The following is a 22,536-nucleotide window of genomic DNA, read 5'->3' as shown; positions in this document are numbered from 1 at the left end:
CAAAGAGGACTTTGAGTCAGGTGGTGACCCTGCGGCTGGCTCCTTGTTCCTCTTCCTGGCAGGAGTGGCCTTTCCTTCCAGCGTGGCCAGATTCTTCTGGATACAATGCTGCCATGGGGCAGACCTGTGACCCCAATGCAGAACCCTGGGCCCCCACTCTCAGACCCGCCCTGACAGCCAGGGTGCCCACTGCCTGGCCTGTTGCGGGCAAGGGTGGTCCTCAGCTGCCAGCATCTGTTTTACGCTCATTTTTCAGGCAGGGCGTCCACGCGCCAATTGGGCCTGCCAGGCTTTCCGCCCTTGAGAAGTGTGGGCTCACTGGGCTTCTCTGTCACCCGTGGGCCCTCTGGCCTGGGCTCTCTGGCCTGGGCTCTCCATCACTGGCTCTGGAGGGATGTGGGCTCCCAAGCCAGCAGGTTGGAGAGAAACTTTTCTAAACGGCCTCTCTTGCTGCTCCGTGTCTGCCAAGAGTGTAGCTAAAATGGCGCTTTGCCCACAGACCTTTCCCGCCCAGCCCTTGGAAGAGGAGCCCCATGGTGACTGGGGCCCTGCCATGGACAGATGGACAGACAGGATACTCACTGTGAGAGCCAGCATCACCTCGTGGAAGTTCTTATTCCCTGCGATTCTCTTCTTTATCGCTCGAACGGCATCTTTGGGCCTGAGCAGAGGGACAGGGAAGGACGGGCTGAAGCCTGTGACCTCCATATCTGACATGGCACCGCCTGCCTAAGCTCAGGGGGCTCTGGGAAGTGGGGGTGGCCCTTCGTAACCATCCTCCCTGGGTCCTGTCCCTGTTTTCTGTGTGTCCAGGTTTTAGTCACATCATACTCTGCCCGTCCCACCAAAACCCTCTTGGTAGGCCTTGAGGAGGTGGCAAGGATTTCCAGTGGGTGGTCCCTGGGCCCCCGTACCAGAGCACTGTAGGGGAGAGTGTCTGTTAAAAATGCAGAGCCCTGGGCCTCCACTCTGGGCCCCTTGAACCAAACCCTGCGGGGGTCCGCGTGCTCACTGCCATGCCCCGGGGCTTCTCACGCAGACTGAAGTTCAAGAACCAGTAGCTTCGGGCACAGAGTCCTCGTGCCCTACCATGGTCAGCTCCCTACCTTTCCCTCAAGTCCTAGCAAGAACCCTCATGTGCTGGCCCCCTGCCGGGTGCCAGGAACACCCTGCTGAACAAGACCACACGGTCCGGGACCCGGGTGTCAGCTGGGGAAAGAGCGGGTCCTGTGGTAAGAGCGAGCGGGTGTGGGGAGGAGTCAGGGAAGGCTTCTCTGAGGTGGTGGTGACAGCGGGGTGACAAGGACTCGATGGGCCAGCTGTGGGTGTGGGGATGGAGAAAAGACAGAGGCAGGAGCCCAGACCAGGCCTGGGGGGCAAATTAGGAGCCCTGACATGGGCCACTCGGAATGAGAGGAGGCAGCAGGACTGCCTCCTGGGGCCGGATTCCGGGAGGGGACAGAGCCATGGAGGCCCGTCAGGGCTGTGACAAAGAGGACACTTGGTGTGAGGGACCCTGGACCCTGATGGGGAGGCCCGTCCTAGAAGTGTGAGGCAGGTTTCCAACCCAATGCCCTGGGGCAGGCCCCTTCCTGGGAGAAGATGGTTTCTGCCCCTGGCTGGGCTACTCTAGCTCCAAAGGGCCTTGTCTCCACTCCTTACAGAGAGTCCAGAGGAAAGGCACGGCATTAGATGTTCTGGTGTGTGCGCCATTGCTGTGGGCCTACTGTGTGCCCAGTACTCTGCTAGGAGCCCAAAGTAGATGACAAAGAGGCACCCAATGGAGGAGTGGACAAGAGACTCAAATTTAGACAACAAGCTTAGTGAGGCAAGGGTCTGCCTGCTTGACTCACTGCTGGGTCCTCATGCTCCGTGAAGTGCCTGGAACACAGGAGGTGCTCAAACCAACACAGCTGTCCAAATCCCAGATGTGTCAGCGTCTGAGAGGGAGATGGCGACCTGCCTCTCTGGGGGCCTAGCAGTGACTCAGACTGGTCATGAAGCCCCTGCCAACTGCCCACCACTCTCACCACCCCCCCGCCCCGGCCATGAGTCCTGATGCAGGTCAGAGTGTCCCCTCCTAGCTCCCCGGCAAGCCCTCGGAGCACCGATGGGGACAATGGAACGTGCCCAGCAGCAATCCCGATTGGCCTGCACTGGGTGATGCGATTGCCCACAGTGACTCTTGGGCTCCAAGCTGGGTGTCCCTGCCCACTGCCTGCTGTCAGCCTGCCTCTCTACAGGGAATAGCCTGGCTGAGGGGGACCCCTCACAGGACAAGTAGATGTCCCAGTGAAAAATGCAGGGGGAAACAAGATCCTGCTCTAAGGGTTGATCCTGATTTCCCAGAACAGAGGCCTCGCCCGGCTACACTTCCTGCTGGAGGTGGTCATCACATCCTCCCCCTCCCTCCCTGGACTCTTCCCGAGAAGGACAGTGGGCACGGAATCCCTGCTCTGCCCGCTTGGGATCTTGGGCTTATGGCTGGAAGGAACGAAAACAGTTTTGCTTTGAGGACAAAGACCTAGAGAGGTAAAATGACTTGCCCAGGGTCACAGAGCTGGCCAGTGACGGCTGTCCCAGACCAGGAGCCAGAACTGGGGTGCCGCTCCCACGCCACGTGCGTGGCAGGGCTCCTGGGCACGCAGCAGGACACTGACAATGCTCGGCCGAGGCTGACTCAGTGCCGCCTGACCCTCGGGCCCTGCCCGCTGGTTTCCCATGTTAAGGATAAGAGAGTCCGTCCTTGTTCCCTGAGAAAGTGGGACGTCCTTTACCCACGTGCCAGCTCTCTGGATACAGAGGTACTCGGGGCCACTTCCTAATTCTGGGCTGTCAGCAGGCCTTGTCCTAGGAAGATGCTGCCCAGGTGAGGTTTTAGGGAGAGCTGGTGGGCTGGGGTGCGGCTGGGAGGCCATGTGGGCTGGTAGCGTCCAGGGGCGTGCTGGTCAGCTGCCCATCTGGCATCTTTGGGCCTCTCACCCACCTGACCAGGGGCTGATGGGACCTTGGTTCTAACCGGCTATATTCCTGCCTGGGGTGGGCTTAGACGCCCTCTGCAGCCCCTTCTGGCAGCAGAGGGTCACAGAGGGTCTGCCTCTGCATACCGAAGTGGTGGGGGGCTGGGCTGTGGGGGCTCTCTGGCAAGAGGCAGGGTGTGGCAGAGTCCATGCTGCGTGGCGCTTGGCTGTCCTGCTGGTGCCCCGACTTACCCTTCCTCCGTCTCATTGATGATGTCGCAGATCTCCATGTTGAGGGCCCAGTCCTCGCTCTGCAGGGAACCATCTGTGGCTTTCTCTGAGGAGAAGGAACCGCCAATCACAAAGGCATGTCAGGTCCCAGAGGATGGACTCAAACACTGGGGTGGGAATGTGCGGTGAGGAGGGAGGGCGGGAAGAGGTGGAGGGGAGGGGGACAATAGATGCTTTCTGGGCACTGAAGAAGAGCCAGGAGTTGTGTAAACCACGTTGCCTACATCACTTAATTCTTATTGGTAGCCACACCAGGCTGGGCCGGGCCACCCTCCTCTGACAGCCCAGGGGGCGGTGGCTGCAGTTCCAAATGCAGGAGCAGGTGAGGAATCCAGCAGGGCTGGCTTCAGAGCGCTTGTTTCTGACACGCCACAGAGAGAGCACTTTGTCTGGTTTTTGTGAACAAAACACTTCTTTTGACTTAGTAACTATTCACATGGCTCCAAAGTTCCCAACTGGCCAGCAGTGCAGAGTAAACCGATCTGCCTCCCTTGCCCCCACTTCCCAGAGGCCCCCACCGAGGCCCACTTCCTCTCCAGCCTCCCAGAGGCACTCTTTACCAGTGAAGGGAAATCCAGACTCCGTTACCAACAGGGACCTGGCCTTGGCCTTCCCCTTGGAGCCAGGTTCTGTCTGCAGACTGGGTGGACACCCAGCCACCCTACAGAACTGCTGAGTGGTGATGGTGCTAACAAAATAGGTGCTCAGTAAATGGGGGTGACAGTTTTTTAAAAAATTGAAGGTAAAAATTGAATTAACAAAATATAAAATTAACATTTTAGAGCACACAATTCATTGGGTGGTGAGCACACAATCTAATACACAGATGATGTATTACAGAACTGTACACTTGACTGAAGCCTGTGTAATCTGGTTAATCAATGTCACCCCAACAGATTCAGTAAAAAAGAGAAAAAGAATTGTACCCTTGAAACCTATATAATTTTATTAACCAGTGTCACTCAGTCAGCTCAATAAAAGCTAAAATAATAAATCATACAACTTAGTGGCATTTAGGACATTCATAATGCTGCATGACCTTCATCTCTATCCTGTCCAGGCTGTGCGGTTCTTAGGGTAAGGTTTCCAGGCCAAGAGTCAGCTGCAAGGTTCCAAAGCCTGTCAAGGCCAGGCTCAGCGGCTATTCGCTGAAGATCTGCCCGGCGCATGGCCCAGGCTGGCCACCCTTCCTCTCCTGTCCAGTGAGAGGCAGCAGGTGGACGAGGAGCATGGGAACTGATGAGGCAGGGCCATTCGCACATGTTCTTTAAAAAGCGACGTGCCATCCCTCTGCTCCTGCCGCTGTCTTCACTGCTGCTGCACCCTTCTGGTCCCATGCGCACACAGAGCAGTCTTTAAGTAAGATCCACCGCAGTGTGCACCAACAATCTTGTGCATTGCTTTTTCCAGGCAACACTCTATCATGCACATAACCCCTGGCTGCTGTGCCAGGCGCATGCATGCATTCCTACCATGCACAGGTGTGTGACAAGACAGGACTTCGTCCAGGTTTCGAGGTTCAGACAGTGAGACCCCAGTGTCCTGACACAGGGCGCCCTGCAAGGCCCCCTCCATCAGGGCCACCTCCTTGGCTTCTGGACCCTGGCCCTGGGTGTGGAGTACTCACACACCCGTGGCCCGATGGACCTGCCGGCACAGCACTGTCAGCTGTCTGCCAGCGACCAAGAGTGCCTGATGGCCTGGGCATGTGGGACCTGATGTGACGGCACCATGTCCTGTGAGGGAGGTGCTAATCACTCTGTTCACAGGGCAGCTGAGGCTCAGGGAGGCTGAGTGGCCCCTCACTCGAGGTACAGCTACCAAGGCGTCAGGCCTGCTCCGAGCACTAGGAGTGCAGCAGTGGACCAGACGGACACAGGCCCAACCCCATGGTGCCCAAAGAGGCTGAGGCTTTGAGCCCAGGCCTGCCAGGACAGAGGAGGGCATCTCCATGGGAAGGGCCCTCTTCCCACCAGGCAGGCAGGCCCATTCCATAGGACAATCCCTGGGCAGGGCCAGCACAGTCAGCTCCCCATAACTGTGGCTCCTGTGACCTTGGTTTTGAAATTGGCCTGACTTCATTCCACCCTGGGTCCTACCTTGGGCCCTGCGGTCAGACAGATGCCAGGATGGCCCAGGACACATGCCAGGCAGCTGAGCCATCCAGGTAGGGACCTGGCAGCAGGGTGGGTTGCTTTATTTCCTATATTATGGCTGGGGGAGGGGATGGGGAAGGGCTCCCTTTAAAAAGGTTGAAAGATGGACTTGTTCACCTTATAATTATGTCCTGAGTGTGGCTTCTTTGTGTCACACTCTCCACCCTTGGGGACTCATACACTTACTGAGCTACCTAGGAAGACCAGAGAGTGGGACAAGTGCCTCTGAGCACAGGGGGTCGACCCTACTCTGGATGGTTTATGGACCAGTGGCTAGTCACCCTGGCAGAACCTGCTCCCTTTCAGAAGCCACATCTCAGGGAACCCCAGTCACAAGGGCCAGGAAGGTGAGGCATCCCTGACTCCTGGACTGCCTCCGACTGGCACGTTCCAGCCCCTGACTCTCCCTCCATCCTCCCCAGTCCCTGCTCACCCTGCCCTAAGCCACTGCCTCCGCTCCTCCTGCCCTGCCCCTCCCCTGCCACTCCCCCTCCTGCCCAGAGGAAACTTCCTGAGACTTGAATGTGATTGTGTCCCTCTGTGCCCCAGACCCTTCAAAGGCCCCCAGCCCTCAGCCAGGCCTCCAGGCCCTTCTCCATTAGTGATGCTTGGACTTCCCAAGTTATATGCTGCATAATGCCCAGTGCTGTTAGCTGTTTCTGCAGAGTGCGATTACCCTCCCAGACATGCAAGGGGCACGGTGCTGCCCTCCTCACTGATGAGGGTGCTGATGTGCAGAAACGTTACAGAGCAGTAGGGGAGGAGATGCCACTGATGCCTCTGGCTCCATCTCTCTTCAGGGGCCAGGGAACTCTGCTGTCCCAGAAGCGGTCTCTGGACCAGCCAGGCCCCCTGCCCCCGGCTACAGCGCCAAGGCTCGAGGCAGTCCCTCCATCAGATCCCTCGTGACCACCCAGCGAGCCCTGAAAATGACGGACACCTCCCTTCCCCTGAGGGTGCGAGCGCAGGTTTTAGAAGGAACTGTGGTCACTTTGGAAAGGTGGGTAGGCAGGTAAGGGGGCAGCTGGGACACCTGTGAGGCAGCACTGCCATCCAAGGAATGGAGGTTGGTGCAGAGGGACCTGAGCACGAGTCAGATGCCAACCTGAGCTCGGCCGGCACACCCTTCAGTCCTCAGGGCCAGCACTGGGCAGAGCCATTTGGAGGATGGAGTGGTTTGGGGGACTGTGGGAGAAGGGGAGTTCCTAAATAGGAAGGGGGAGAAAAAGAGGCAGAAGAGAGACAAGGCCTCTGTGAACAATCTCAACAGCTGAAGGGTGCGCCCAGGTCAGGATGGCCCAGCCCATCCATCACTTGCAGACTTCCTGCCGCCGGGTCTCGGACTGACGACAGGGTTGGGGAGACTTCCTCAATCAAGACTGCCGTGGGGCAGGTGTGCTCCATTCAGGGCAGACACTTCAGCCCACAGGAATCTGGGCACATTGGTTTTGTTTCTGCATTTAACCACAAATGTAGCTCAGCTTGCTATTTTAAGAAGGGAGAATGAAAACTGACAGTGGTTACCAGTTCCAAGAGAATGACAGCTGACTTCCTGACCTCTGAGCTATTGGCAGTGACCTTCAAAGGCCCCAGCAGCAGTTCTGCTCTTGTCCCCAACTCCGGAGGAGGCCAGGCCCACAACCCCCCACTGGCCATTAGGCCAAGCGGTTGTCTAGAGCTGGCTGGCCTGTGCGTGCAGATCACTGGGTGCCTGTCTGCTCGGGAGCCTGTCCTCTCCAACTTGGGCCTGGTGCAGATACCACCTGTGTAGAGGGCTCCAGAGAGCCAGCCTGGCACGGTGGCGAGCACCGTCAGGGAGGGCAGTGGCACAGGTTTGGAGAGGCACAAGTCTGGCCCCACCTCTTCACTCAGAGACCATGGGCAAGGACCCAAGTCCTCTAAGTGTCCATTTTCTTGTTTGTCAAACCAAGATAAGGCTGCCGGCTTGGCAGGACACTGAGACCTTTCAGCCAGACCATGCGTGTGCAATGTCAGGCAAAGAGCAGTGACCAGCCATTGCTAAGTGCCATGACGTGGAGGAGAGCAGGAAAGAGTGGCCACCAAAGACTCGGCAGCCCCAGGCCCCTGGTCCTGGCCTGTTCATCCCTGGGGGCCCGAATGGCTGGAGGACAGTGGCCTTCCCAGCCACAGGGGAAGCCCTGCTCCTTCTGCCACTTTGGAGAGGGTCATTTCTGTGGGAACGTGGTCTGTGTCACAGCTGCAAGCCACACTGACCTCCTACTCCCCAAGTCAGCCAGGAGGGGCCCAGCCTAGAAACTCCTCCCTATCCTGCACGTTCAAACAGTCCCAAGTTCTATGAACTCCAGCTGCTCAACATATTTCAGAGTTGCCCCCTCACCCCATCATTACTGTGACAGCTCTGGGTTAGGACCTGTCACCTCCCCCGCAGGCCTGGGCCATCACCTCCACACTCTTCCAACACAAATCCAAGCCAGTCTAAAAATCGTCCAGGGCTTCCCTCCCACTCATTGCCTGAGGGTCAAACCTGGACTCTTCAGGGGCTGAGAGGGACTGTGGGACTGACCTCGGCCACAACCATCGGTGTCCTCCCCACTCCATGGGTCTTCTTCCTTCAGGCCTCTATTCGGAACGTCTTTTTCTGACTCCATCAGGCACTGGTTCACAGAGGACCATGACAACAAAGGGTACCACATCCACCACCAGCAGCACACTCACCAGGCACCTCAGTGTGCGCACCAGGCACTGCGCACCAAGTCCGGCACCCCCCTGCCCCACAGCCCTCAGACCGAGGGCGGACGCTCTGAGGGGCACAGAGACACCAGTGACTCGTCTCCGCTCACACAGCTTGTAAGCTGCAGAGCAGAGATTTGAACCCAAAGAGATCTGGCTTCCAAATCCATACTCTTAACCACTATGTTATGTGACCCTCCAACACACTCAGAACTTGTGTCCAGGCCCGGGGAAGACCTCAGTGAGCAAAACTGACCAGGTCCTGCCCCCAGGAGAGTGACGTTCTAGTGGGAGGCTACCACCGACACTGCGAAAGGCAAAAAGGCCGGGACAGAACAGGACAGAACAGACCAGGTGCTGAGACAGCGCAGGGGTGTGAGATCTGGAGCAGCACAGAGAAGAGGAAGTGTGTCGGCTTGCCCCCACCCCCGCTGATCTTTTAAGGCCCCGCCCTAGCATCGGCTCCTCAACTGGGCAGACCATGTCACTTCTCATCCTGCACTATGACAGTAATGTCATGAATAACGGTGACAAGATGACCAGCATTCACTGCATGTCAGCCTGTAAGGAGGCTCGGTGCACCTTTTGTGTCACCTCCCAGAGTCCCCACCCACCACATGTGGGGGCAGCTGGCCCAATGCCCAGAAGTGGAGGCGGGGACAAAGGCAGGCCTGGCCCTGGCCGGTGTGGCTCAGTTGGTTGGAGCGTCCTCCAGGAACCTAAAGGTTGCAGGTCTGGTCCCTGGTCCAGGAGCACACAGGATGCAAGCAACCAATGCTTCTCTCTTGCATTGATGCTTCTTCTCCCTCCCTCCCCATCTCTCCTAGAGCAATGAAAAAATTCCTCAGGCAAGGCTAAAAAAAGCAAAGAGCCACGCCTGTGTGGCCCTAAACTCGTGCACTTCCGCTCTGCTCAGCCCCTGAGGGTGGCGCTGCTCTCCCAGGTGGGCTCCCAGCTCCTGGGGACACCTCCCTCTCACGGGCCCTGCTCTCTGGTGGGGACAGAGAGCAGAGGTTCCCGATGTCTGAGGAAGGGCTTGCCGAGCCTCCAGACAGTCCTGCTGCTCCAGCTCACTGTGCGTGCCCTGCCCAACCCACCCTGGATAGCATTCACCGCTTCCCTGACCCTAAACGCCCCTTTCCCACTCCCGAACCCCTCTGACACTGGGATGTTTCTTACAAATGTCGCCCTATCACAGCTCAATTGGGAGCTTAAAAAAAACTACTCCATGGTGTCTTAGAGTCAATGGAATACAGTTTGTAAAGAGTAAGGGAGTGCCTGCTAGGCCAATGCCAAGAGTAGGCCTAGTCCCGCCCTAGACTACCACCACGTCTAGGGCAGGCTTCACTGGCCCAGAGGACGGGGACAGAAGAGCAGCTAGCTGACCATAACAGAGAAAAGAGTCACATGCTCCGCCAGCCTCGGTGGTTCCCACAGGTCCCCTTCCGAGAGCCACCTCGTTGGCCAGGTGCCCTGCCAGCGTGGGCGCGGCCTTTTCCGTTGCAGACCGTGGCTACCGAACGCCATCCTTCCAGCACAAAGGAACCTACTTCTACCACTCAAGGAAACCACAGTGAGTCTTTGTGAGGACACCCATCTAGTCTTTCTGTTTTCAGGCTTTGAAAACTACATCTGTATAGTTTTTAAAAGTGTATAATGGTATGGTGCTTATGGCTTATTTGTTTTAATAACGCTATTCCACGCCTTTTAGAGACACACTGAAATATTTATGACTGAGATGATGTGATGTTTGGAACCTGCTGTAAGCAACGTCCCTCTGACTCCCTCCCCACCTGCCTCCACCCCTCCAGCCCCTCACCCCATGCCCTGCGGCTTCCGACTGCCTTCCCCCTGCCCATCTGTCCACCTCTCCGCCCCTGCCACGAGACTCTCCAACTGCTATCATTTGTCCCGCTCTGGGCCAGGTGCTGGAGGAGCAAAGACCAAGAACAGAACCCCTGCCCTGAGGAGGCCCTCACGTGGTCAGGGTAATAGCAGGACAAACATTTTCGGTGCGAGATGGAGAAGTGAGGTGATGGGAGTCAGTTCAGTGCCCTGGGGGAGCTCCGAGAAGGGGTGAACACCTGTGGGGGGAACGGGGAAGGTTCAGTGGGAGGTGCCACCTGAGCGGAGCAAGGAGCATGAGTCACCAGGTTGGGGAGGGTGGAGGGGAACGTTCCCATCGAGGAGTGGCACTGGCTGAATGAAGGAATCAGTGATGAATCACCAGCGATGATGGGAAGAGGGGAGGAGAAGGGCTTGAGGGTCAGTCTGAGGGACTGGGGAGAAGTGACCTGAGGGACACTGAAGGATCCAGGAGGGAGTGAGGCAGCCAGGGGAGAAAGGAGCAGCTGCTAAGGCAGAAGGAAGTATGCTGCTGGTTTGGGATGGACCAACCTCGCTCTGGAAAGAGGGCCCTGGGCACGGAACCACACCACGCCCCACTGTGGCAGCCGCCTTCCTGGCCTAGCCACAGCTGTCCCTTCCTTCCTACCCACCCACATCAGCCATCCCATCCCTTGTACGATACCAGAATCGGGCAAGTGACCTGCTTCTGATCCCTGGGGAGGGAGGGGATATCCGTAGGCAGCGGTGCTGGGAGGCCCCACCTGGGACACGGGAGCACAGCCCAGGAAAGGGAAAGCTTCCTGCCCCCTTCTCCTTCCTTCCTCTTTTGGGAGGCTAGCATGGGAGCATGGTGCCCGGGACTTGAGCCTGGGAGGTGACCAGCTCAGAACAAAAAACTCAACGTGCTAAGCACAGAGAAAGAGGATGGATGTTTAAAGGCATCACTGAGCTGTCACACCAACCCTGAAACCACTGTCCTTGACCTCTTCTTAGGCAAGCAAAGCACCTAAGCATGTGATGGCAGGCTCAGCCTTTGGTGGCTGGGTCCCTGTCAACTTGCAGCCGAGGTACCCGCAAATGATAGCCCTACGGTGTTCCGCAGCCCTGGCGTCCCCATGGGACTGCTGAGCTACAGAAGCAGAGCTACCCTGGGCTTCACAGGCACCCGATGGGCAAGACACTGGGTGGAGACCCGACCCAGCCCTCCTTCCCACTTCCTCATTCCACCAGCCCTGGCCTGCTGGGTCAGCACTGTTCCTTCTGGCTCCTGTGCACCTTCCAGGAATGTGCTCCTCCCCACCTGCACCCCTAAACTCAAGATCCCAAGCCCAGCTCAAGGTAAGGTCTCTCTGTGGAGCAGGCCCTGGGCCCCCAGAGGGCCTGCTTTCTCACTCATTGGGCCAGGAGCATTTAGCACAGACCACAGCTGTGAACTCTGCGTAGTGGAGTTTTCAAAATAACTACAGTGCTGATTTCCTTGTCTGTCTCTTCCACAGGCTAATTCTCTACACTCGACAGGACTGGGCTGGTGACAAAGCCACAGTAAACATTTGCTGAATGACTGAAAGAAGGATGAGGCCATACTCATCAGAACAGCAAAACTTTGTGACACTTTATATTTTTTAAAGATTTTACTTATTTACTTTTTTTAAAGAGAGAGAAATAAACACACACGGGAAAGAAATGGCTCGGTTGCCTCCTGCGCACCCCCAACTAGAGACCTGGCCTGCAAACCCAGGCATGTACCCTGACCGGGAATCGAACTAGTGACCTTTCATTCCACAGGCTGGCACTCAACCCACCGAGCCACATTAGCCGGGGCTAACACTTTAATTTAAATAAAATACGCCCACCTGTTGGTCCCCACTGATCCCTTAGTAGCTGATGTGAAGAAACACCAATCTTTCTTCCAATTGGCAGTCCTCTAAGTATTTTTAAAAGTACCACGCCCCTCCTTAATCTGTCTCCTATGCAAATGCCCCCAGTTCCAGTGAACACACCACTCCGCACGTGTTCTCCAGAGCCTTCACCCTTCCGTGACTGCGCTGGGACCCAGGCCAGCTGGGCCATCCATCTGGAAATTCGCGGTGGGAACTCTACTCGCTCGCCTGCCCGAGTTGGAATGGCATTTGTAGTAATGCACCTGGAACTACATTAGCTATTTATTAACTCCACCGCGTGGAGCAGACTCCAAGAGTCTCTTGTGAAGGTACTTTCCACTGGCCCATAGCATTTAGCTTTTCTAGCTCCCCTTGCACTTAGAAGTAGCCCTGTGACCCAGGTCTGGCCACTGAGACGTAAGTGGAATTCTCTTGGGCAGCTCCTGGGGAAGGTTCTGTTCTGTTGACAAGAGAGGCAATTGTAGCTGGTGCCTAAACTGGTGCTTCCTGCCACCGAGGGCAAGCCGGATGAAACCAAAGGGCTAAAAAGGTGGGCCGGGGGGTGCGGAGGAAGAAATATAGAAAGAACCATCATGAATAATTTCATTCTAGACGAATCCAGACATTTTCAGTCAAAAGGAAATCCAGGGGGTTCCTTTCAGTTCTAAGGGGAAGTGATGAGGGAGAAAAGTTCAGAGTGTGGGGTCTGGCCACAGCCAAGTCCCAGTTCAGGTCCTTACCTGAGCACTCAACAGGGGTGTGACAAGGAGTTAACGCTCTGGGCCTCACCTCCTCCTCTGTGCGATGGGAATGATGAAAGCACCCAGCTTGCAGGGTTGTGTGAGATGGAACGAAAGAACACACTTCAATGGCGTGGACCCTGCCCAGCACAAAGCGAGCCCCCAATCAGCATTGCCTACAGAAGGCAGACTCCCTGCCCCGACCCAGCCAGCAAACTGTCCTGATGCCTACACTTCAAATGAACGGCTCTTCCCAACCTAGCTGGGAAACTTCCATCTGTGTCCTAAGCTGCGGAGCAGTCTTTCTTCAAAACCCTGGCTGCCTCTCCCCTGCCATTCTGTGACCACAGTCTGCAAGAGGAACTCTGAAACACACTGCAGAAGACGACGCCTGGTTTTGCACCTGATGTAACTAACCATGGAACCTAACTGAAGGGTTTCAGTTAGACAGAGGAGGGTTTTAAGAACTTACCCAGGGCAGAAGACACAAGGCTGTGCAAGCAGAGGCTTGAGTGGCCGGCCAAGGTGCCCGCGGCACCCTTCGTCATCCCCCGGCTCGTGAGTGCGAAAGATCTTACTGACCTCTCTCTCTTTAGGGACTGGCTCGTGTGACCATGGAGGGGTGGCAGGTCCAAAATCTGCAAGCAGACCAGCAGGCTGGACACCAGGGAGCAGATGTGGAGGGGTCCAAAGGGCGCCTGTGCCCACAATGCCCTCTGTGGGTGAGGCCGGTCTTTCTTCTATTAAGGCTTTCGACTGACTGACTGGAGCCCACTCATGCCATACAGGGCAATCGGCTGTAGTCAATGTCAGTGTCTTCTACAAAACGGGACGTTTTAGAGTAAATGTCTGACCGCTTGTCTGGGTCTCATGGCCCAGACAAGCTGACCCACAAAGTCGCCTGCCCCGGGGGTGTGCACTGACCAATACAAACAAGTTCCAATGCAACAGGGACACCTCTGCCCAGCCTCACGTCCTCCTGGGCTCGGCCTCCCGCAGTCTGGCTGGCTCCTCTGTCCGCTCCTCGGATCTCGAACAGCAGTTTGGCTCTTTATGACACTTTTCAGTGTGCCATCAACTGCCAAGTGTCCGTGGAGGTTTTGTCACTTGCCTGGGGGGACGCAGCTGGGAAGGGGCGGAGCTGACATTTGAACCCAGACCTTCTGAGGTGGAAATCCAAGTTCGGACCCTATTCAGGCTGCTTACATCCAAAATGAGCCCATCATGTTAGAGGGGCTCGTGGGCAAATTTAAAGACGTTGTTAGAGTTAAATATAAAAGATGAGCCAACAAAAGGAAAACACTTTGAAAAATAAGCATGGAGGAAGCACGGGGCAGATACAAGCCCCAAAGGCGGTGCCCGGAGGACAGAGGCAGGAATGTGCTGGCCTAGATGGACACCTCCTGGGTGAGCAGTAAAGAGTTAACTTGTCCTGAATCCCCCTGCTTCTCACGGGGTGGTGGGGGTTGGTGGGGGTGGGGGTGGGGATGGCTCCAAGCTAATTAGAAGACACTGAAGGTTTTTGTTTTCTTTTTTCCTCTAAAGCCAAAAGAGCGGAAATCCGGGACTTTTCTCTTATTTCTTTGAGCTCAGTGAGGGAACAAAACCTATTCATCAGTTCTGCCCATAGGGTCAGTCAAAGGCTCTCAATTCCCAAGTGAGAGTCAGCTCTACCCCACAACCTGAAACCTGACCTGTGAGCGTGGCTGCCACCCAGCCAGTGACTGCTGTTCCCAGTGACGCCAAGTACGATACAAAGGCTGCACGGGAGTCAGAGCCCTGAGCTGGCACTTGGTTTGGCCGCTTAGACCACGCCCCAGCAGTGGGGATCACGGCAGCACAAAGTCACAATGGCTAGCGCTTAGGGACACTCACTAGCTGGCAGGCACCAAGGCAAACGCTTCACGACCCAATACCACAACCCCAACTGATATGCTCTATCACTACCCTTACATTACAGACAGGAGACTGAAGAACAGAGAGGTTAAGTGACTTGCCCAAGGTAACAAAGCTGGTGCGGGCTGCACCAGCACTCACACACTATGGTCGGACCGAGAGCTCCTATGTGTACCACATGGCTAGTTGCCATGAAGCCCTTTCTAGACACCGTTCCCTGTGATCCTCGAGACAGAGACTTGGGCTCTGACCTGGCTCCAGCACTTACAGACGAAGAAACCGGAGCTTTATGAGGTGAGGGTGCTCCAGGGCAACTGTAGGAAGTGGCAGAGATTCATTCCTACCTAGGGGAGCCCAGGGATGGAGCACCCTCAAGCACCCCTGACATGGGTGCTCTGGGGCCCCACTTTGAAGAGACTGCCCTCCATCATTCTACCTCTGTCCAGCTGGCCGGACAAGAGGCAAGCAGACTCTGAAGCTGTGTGCCACATTTAGTGCCACATTTTTGTAGGGTTCACCAAGCTAAGGATAGTCTTTATATCTTTAAATGGTTGGGAAAAAATCCAAAGAATACTGTTTCATAACGTGAAGATTACATGAAATTCAAATGTCAGTGCACGTAAGTGAGGTTTGATTGGAACACAGTCAAGTTCATTCACTGACATGTGTGGCTGCTCCTGTGATGTCACAGCGGGGTCGAGTAGCTGCAACAGAGGCCATATGGCCTGTAAGACTGGAAGTACTTACCATTTGGCCCTTTGCAGAAAAAGTCTGCAGAGACCGGTCTAGTCCACCCACCCCACCAGCCAATGCAGGAATCCTCTTTACAGCTTCCCTCCCCTCGGGCCTCTGCTCTCACACCTCCAGCAGCGGGGAGCTCACTGCCAAACAAGGAAGCCAGTCCCACCTGTGAAAGGTGGGCGGGACAGCTATCGGTGCTGCTGACGCTCCCGTCATAACATCACACTCCACCCTCCAGGACTCATGGCATCAGCTCTATCATTCCCCCACAATGGCCCTCGGTTTCTCTCTTTCCTCTAGTACCAACCCTCCCCTGTCCTCGCCTGTCCCCTCAGTTGTCTCTCCTGGATCCTCTGGGAAACGGAGAACGGTGCACTGCTGCATTACAGATAAGGGCATGGGGATGCAGAGGGAGTGTGACAGTCAGGAACAGACCCAGGCCTCCTGCCTCCCAGGCTGGTGGTCCCTTGACAACACTGCTTGGGTGTCAATTTTTTTTTTTAAATGAAGTTGATTTATTTAGTTTTAGAGAGCAGGGAAGGGAGGGAGAAAGAGGTGGAGAGAAATATCGATGTCAGAGAGAAACACCAATGGGTTATCTTTTGTATATGCCCTGACTGGGGACCGAACCCACAACCAAGGCATGTGCCCTGACCAGGAATGGAATTAGCAAGCTTTTGGTTTGCAGGACAACACTCAACCTACTCAGGTACACTGGTCAGGGCTTGAGTGTCCAGTCTGGTTTCCAGCTCAACGCTCCCAAAATGGTGCCCCAGAGGGCCTGAGGTATTCTCCTGGCAGTGGACATCTGTGGTCTCTTGTCTATGATTCCATCCTGTGGCTCCGTAGCTTGGCTTTGGTGGACCCAAGGGCAGCTTTCCCTGAGTTTTCCCCACCTCCCGTCCACCCCAGGGCTCATCCTTAGGCTCTGATCACATCCAGCCACCCCCACCACAGCTACTGGCGGCTGGTCCTCAGGGCTGCCCATATTTACAGTCTGCTGGTTTGCAGCTTGCTTTCCTGAGTCAGCTGGGTCTCTGGCCCAAAGAGCCTGGGGTGAGCTGATGGCAGAAATGGAAACTGGATTGGTGAGTTGTTTCTAACATTTGTCTGTAAAATGTGGCCAGTAAGATATGTCCTCATCAAATAATACTGTGAAAGGGTTTTGAAATTCTTGGAAGAAGACAGCAGTGTCAAAACTGCCTGGTACTCATTCTCTGGGATGCTTTCAGCCACGGGCTGCTGCCCCTGGGAAGCTCCCCTGCTCACAGGGGAGGGTGAGTGACCCAGGGACGTGCCAGACCCACAAGTGCGCCACAGCCTGGAATAGAACAGTAACTGTGGCTTTTGGAGGGTGGGGCTGCTGTAAATTTCACCTAAGCATCGGTTACCCGAGGCGGCGTGGTGAGGGCGCAAGAGAGGAGCAGGGCTCGAAGCTGGAGAAGCCTGTGAACTTGGGACTCTGACCCTGATGAGCTGCGATACCTTCCCTCAGAGATGGCCATATCTTGTAGGGTCACTGGGAAGAGTCATACCTAGGAGACTAGTATGGCCCCTGGCACGTGATATTTGCTCAGAAACTGTTACTTACCTTCCCTCCTACTAGGGGCCAGGCCTCATACTAGATACCAAGGGTAAATATGGTACAGCCCTTGCTCTCAGGAAGTCCATTCGTGCTGGGGAGACGCACTTGCACATGACTAACATAATGGGACAGTGCCCTCTTCGTGTGATGGTGACAGAAGAGCTACTGTTTTGCACACACTGGCAATAAGACAGGCACTCTCCAGGAAGTATCTCGCTTTATTCTCACAGCCACCATGACGGGCAGATGCTGCTAGAAGCACCATTTCTCTGAGAAGGAGGTGGAAGCTCAGAGCCCAGAGGCAGGCAGTGAGGGAGCTCAAGGAGCTGGGGGGATCAGAGAGCACAAAAGCAATGGTTGGACCCAAAGGGGTTGGGGCCAGAGAAGAACCCGGGGAGGAGGTGACGATGCCCACGGCTTTGAAGGATGCGCACAGGAGCAGGCCGAGCTGCAGCACCAGAACTCTGTGAATGGCACCCCTGATGAATGTAGAACCCACTGAGCTGGCTCAGGGATGACATTCTGTGGGGCTCTACTGTCAACAGGGTGGGTCAGCAGGCTTGAGAAGAGATTATTTTACTCCTGCAGCTTACAGAAGCATAGGTAGCTAATACTAGGTCATCAATAATCAAAGGTATCAGTGGTACCTCTGCTTCTTCATCTAAAAGAAAAAATACAGAATCCTGATTGAGTTAATGAGGGCATTAACTCAAAAGGTAGATATTCTTCATTTCCTTTTACTTTTAGAGCCTCTTCTGCTTTGGTTCAGATCTCAGTGGCTCCGGGGAGTTCATCTCAGCTTTCCTATCATTTCACTGGGGTCCTAGGTGAGTCACACTCTCTAGCTTCCCCTCTCTAGGCCTCAGTCTCCTGCGTAAAATGAAGGTAATGGGCTGGAACAGAGATTTTCAATTGTGAGGTTTCCAATCCTGTGGAACTAGTTAGAAACACCAATCCTAGGGCTCCCCCTCAGACCTGAGGAGTAGGAAACTCTGGGGGTACGGCCCTGCCTGCGGGTCTTCACAAGACCTCCAAGGGCTTTAGATGAGAACCCTGGGTTAGAAGAGCCCCAGGGCAAAGCCATTGCAGTAGTAACACTTGGTTCCCGCTCTAAGATACGACTTAGTAGCACTGTCTCTGGACAGAGTATTTCTCGCCCAAGGCAGGCATGAAGGGTAAGAAGTGAAGCTTTTTTTGGATCATCTAAGGCCCAGAGGCCAGGGAAGTTTATCTAGAAGGCCTCTGGAATATATGGCGGCTGGCTTGGGCAGATTGGTCCTCACCTCAGGAAAGGTTCATTTATTTTTATTTTTATTTTTATTTTATAATACAAATTTTATTTTAAACCTTTAAAAAATTTTATTTATTTATCTTTAGGGGGGAAGGGAAGGAGAGAGGGAGAGAAATGTCAATGTATGGTTGCCTCTTGTGCATCCCCTGCTGGGAATTGGCCTGCAACCCAGGCATGTGCCCTGACTGGGAATCGAACTTTGATCCTTTGGCTCACAGGCCCATGCTCAATCCACTGAACTATACTAGCCAGGGCTGATTCATTTATTTTCTAGAGAGAGGAGAGGAGGGAGAGGGCAGAGGGAGAGGAAAACATCATTCGGTTGCCTTCTGCATGCTCCCTGACTGGGGATCAAACCCACAGGCTAGCTATGTGCCCTGACTGGGAATCAAACCCACAACCTTTTGGTGTAGGGGATGACACTCCAACCAACTGAGCAAACCTGGCCAGGGCTAGATTTTTTTTTTTTTAAGTAGTAAGTCTCAAACTTGGCATGTGATGAAAGCAGTCGTATCTAGTTGGGGAAACAAAGATGAAAGGAGAGCTGCCTTCTCTTTTCAGCTCCAAAATAATGACTCATTGGGGTGTGTGTGCTGTGTGTGTTTGGGGGGGGAGAGGTGGGGTGGGGTGGGGGTGGTCCTGAGAAGGCAGGTCCCCCCTCCCTGGTCCAGGAGCTTCCTGGTGTGTAAATCCTACCGCCACACCCCTTTTGGAGCGATTCGATTACAAAACTTCGGAAGAGCCACTAACAGCCACGGTGGCGGTGGCGATTACAACACAGAGCTGCTCGACAGAATCAAGTTAGGTTTGGCTTTCAAGGCAGTAAGCATGGAAAGAATGTCTTCTCTAAAAGACCGAATTTTCCCAGTCTGGACTTCAGGCTAAAACCCATCAAAAAGGTGAAGAGAGAATTTCACTGAACGGCCTGCGGTTTCCTCATGCAAGGAGGCAGAGCCAGGCTATTCCTGGATCAGTGGTAGCCGTTTGGGCCCTGTGGTCCACGGCCCTCCCACGGTGCGCGCGCGGGAGTAAGGACCCGTGAGTCCCAGCCATTTCCAGGGACTTCTGGGCCTTACTCGTGGCGTCTCAGTAACAATAACAATAACTATTACCTCTTTCTTTTATATGGCATTGGCAACGTGCCAGGCACTGTTGTAAATACTTTACATTTATTAACGAGTTGACTCTTCACAACAACCCCATGGAGACTGGGACCACTATTATCCCCTAATTACAGGTGAGGGAATCAGGCACAGAGAGGTAACGTCACAGGACTAGTAAGCCTCCTGTCAACAGCGCGCAAGGGAGTCAGCAGACCTGGGCTCTGAGTAAGCCTGTGTCTGGGGCCAAGTGCTCAGCTGTTCCATCTACTGAGGAATGAGGGAGGCATGATTGGGTGCTTTCTAATCTATGAGCACGTCCAGCTCAGACTGTCGGCGACTCTGCGTTGAGCCGATGCTGGTGGGGGAGGGCTGCCAGTGAAGGTACGTCCTCAGACCCTGGTCGCCAAGACTGGCCGCATCGTCGAGCGGGTTCCCAGGGTCTCGCCCGGGCCCGGGGAGGCGGAGCTGCCAAGCACTGCCCTCCACCCATCAAGTCGCCGCCTAGACGCTAAGCCCTAGTCTCGGTCCTGGGAGAATAGACTTCCAGCCCTTCTCAGGTAACCATGTCTGGACAGCCCAGCGAGTCAGGAAAGAGAGGGCAAGAGCCCAGGCGGTGCGACCCGAGTTGAGGAGGGGACGACGAAGACAGTCGAGCAACCTGGTGACTGCACAACCACGTAGTCCCTTTAACCCTCTAAACTTTCTCCCTGGATGTACGACCCCAGCAGCCGCACAGTGGCTGACAAACGGGTGTACCCACCCTCTCTCTTTATCTATTGGTTGCCGTACGCATCCATCAAAAGCAGAGGCTTCGTAATGGATCACTGGGTTTGTCAATCAAGGCGAGGCGGGGAACTGGGCGGGGCTAGACGCTGGAGAGACGCGCCAGCTTCGTTCCCCCTCCGTTCCTTCCCTCAGATGCGCGACTGGGGACCTCCGGCGCCCGAATGGGTTGAAAGCTGGACGCGGAGCCCGCGGCCTGGCTGGGCGAGGTTCCGGGAACTCACCTATGCGCTGTCCCACTGGAGAGCTGAAAGGGTTCCCCAGGAGAAAGTCCATCGCCGCGGCTGCCAGTGCCACCAATCCGCGGTATCAGCTGACAGCAACCGCCAGCAGAGCCGACCCGTCACGTGACATGTCGGAAGGTCCGCGAGGAGGTGCCAGTGGGGGCGGAGCTGAGGGAGTCTGGAACTTGACCACAGGCCCCGCCCCTGACGTGGTTGCTAACTCACCCTCGGCGGACGTCACGCACTACCTAGGGCAGTAGGGAGCCTGGGGGCGTGGGCCTCTTTAAGCCACGCCCTCGAGTTTTTTAAAGGTCAGGGGCCTGCCCTGACGGTCTTGCAACACACCTGGAAAACCGGGTTTCAGACCAGATGAGTTGGGTAAGGTTACACAGCCAGCTCAGAGTACGGCTCTCGTTTTTAAACGTCTTAGCCCTTGGGACCTCACTGTGAGTACACACCCACTCCGGGGTAGACATCCTCTCTGGCCTGTTGTCGCCCTGCCCTGATAGGACTCTTCCTATAGGAGGTCGAGGTCTCCCAGCTGCAACCTGAGTTCTGGTTGCAGCCCAGATTCACTTATCTCAAATAGGAGCCAGGTGCCAGGAGTTCGAGCTCCCTTGACAGAAGGCCAGCTTGATGAGTTGCAGTTTGGGACGGGTTAGATAGAGCTCAGGGTAGCAGAAAGCACACAGATGTCGCGAGTGGCGCCAGTAATTTATGTGTATTTCAAACAGCTTCCCATTTTCTCTGCATGCTGGAATTAGATCAAGGGCTCTCAACTTTTCTTTTAGGTCTCAGGCACTTTGGAGAATTTGAAGCCACAGCCTTTCTGAAAAGAAAAGGCAGAGATACAGCATAATTTTAGGGAGTTTCTGGGGGCCCTGAAGTATAGCTGTTGACCCCAAGTTCAGACTTAAGGCTCTCAAAGGCCTTCCCCAGGTTTGTAATTCTATCTTCGTCAACCTTTCTCTCTGGGCCTACATTAGATATCTGATCTGTTGGTTATATATTTTTTTCCCTACTAAAGCCTGCTTTGGTAGTTTGGGGCTTTAGTATTTATTGATCATGTTCTTTGTTATCCTTAAATTTCAAAGGCTTGTAGTAGGCTGCACAAATTTATGATGATGGAAAATAGCCTAATTATAACTTAATCACTTCCGTGTGTTAACCTGTTTCACAGACGTCAACCTGTTTTAAGGGCTGACATCTTTATAGTCCAGTATAAAAGTTTTATGGAAGTCATGTACTGCTGTGCTTTGGAAGTGTCTTAATAATGCACGTGAGACTTGTTAATAAATGCCCCACCACTAGTCTAGATGTTCCTTGAGGGCTGGGGATAACTACGTCTAGTTTGCTCCCCACTGTTGTCCAGCACCGTAACCAACATGAACATTGAAATCATTTTCAGTAATGCTATTTGGACTATAAGGGGAGGATGTATATTTAAAATGAGCTTCATGTCAGATACCACCCATATTTTTCTTCATTTAAGAATATTGCTTGGTCATATGGAGTATATTTAGGATGAACTTCCTTTGGATTCTTCCATTAGTTGGTGTGGGGTGATTTATCACAAGTTCTTGCCTTCCTGCATCACTCTGGTTTAAGGTGATTATGGGCAGAATATCTTGGCTTCACTGCCAAGAATAATCAGCCATGTTTACCTTTCACAGGAAAAAAGCAGAAAGAACTCAACCCCCCACCCCCCAAACAGGGAGTGGAATCATATCTAACTATGTAAACAGAACACTATGTAGCTTTTCTTTTAACAATGATTTTATTTTTTAGAGAGCCGGGGAGGAGGGAGGGAGGGGGCAGAGAAACAGCGATTGGTTGCCTTTTGCATGTGCCCCAACTGGGGACCGGCCGCAACCATGCCTGTGCCCTGACCGGGAATCGAACTAGTGACCTTTTGCCTTGTTAGATGATGCCCAACCTACTGAGCCACACTAGTCAGGGCTACAGAGCTTTTCAGTTAGCTATGGAAATGTGTGAATTTTGTCAGCACAATAGATAGGAACAAAAATGGCAAATATTGAAAGTCTTTTAATTTTTAAGTGTTTTAGCAATATTAATATCAAATGCTTGTAGTAGGTATTGCTTCTGAAGGTAAAAATGTTTAGGTCCCTTAAGACTGACATACTGCATAAATGTAATATAATCTATTACATCCTTTAAGTACTGTTAGGCAAAAATTAAGATACTTTGCCTCTGAAGTTTAAAGATAATAGCATGACAAGTGAAGCCTGTATCATAAAATCCAGCTAGAAAAGGACATCTGAACAATGAAAAATTCTCAGACAGTTTTCCTACAATCACATTTGCC

General features: G+C 54.2%; 1 protein-coding gene across 4 annotated transcripts in view; it reads right to left on the bottom strand.

Annotated features, from left to right (window-relative positions):
• TOM1 (target of myb1 membrane trafficking protein) overlaps positions 1 to 20,359 on the bottom strand; it is a 39,496-nt gene extending 19,137 nt beyond the window's left edge. For 2 of the 4 annotated variants that reach the window (XM_037068482.1, XM_037068483.1), the window contains exons 1-3: positions 20,211 to 20,359; positions 3,213 to 3,297; positions 583 to 661 (exon numbers count right to left, since the gene is read on the bottom strand). In XM_037068482.1, coding sequence (XP_036924377.1) covers positions 583 to 661; positions 3,213 to 3,297; positions 20,211 to 20,262 — 216 coding nt within the window. In that variant the 5' untranslated portion in view covers positions 20,263 to 20,359. Of the gene's footprint in view, positions 1 to 582; positions 662 to 3,212; positions 3,298 to 13,169; positions 13,245 to 20,210 lie in introns of those variants that run through there. The other 2 variants (XM_037068484.1, XM_037068485.1) reach the window with 2 other exon arrangements.
• Positions 20,360 to 22,536: the final 2,177 nt, after the last annotated feature.

The sequence above is a fragment of the Sturnira hondurensis genome, unplaced genomic scaffold (assembly GCF_014824575.4).
Source record: "Sturnira hondurensis isolate 20B ecotype Veracruz unplaced genomic scaffold, ASM1482457v3 Scaffold0017436, whole genome shotgun sequence".
NCBI classification, from domain to species: domain Eukaryota; kingdom Metazoa; phylum Chordata; class Mammalia; order Chiroptera; family Phyllostomidae; genus Sturnira; species Sturnira hondurensis.
Note: the sequence above shows the minus strand (reverse complement) of the source record. Positions and strands in the feature narration are given on the sequence as shown.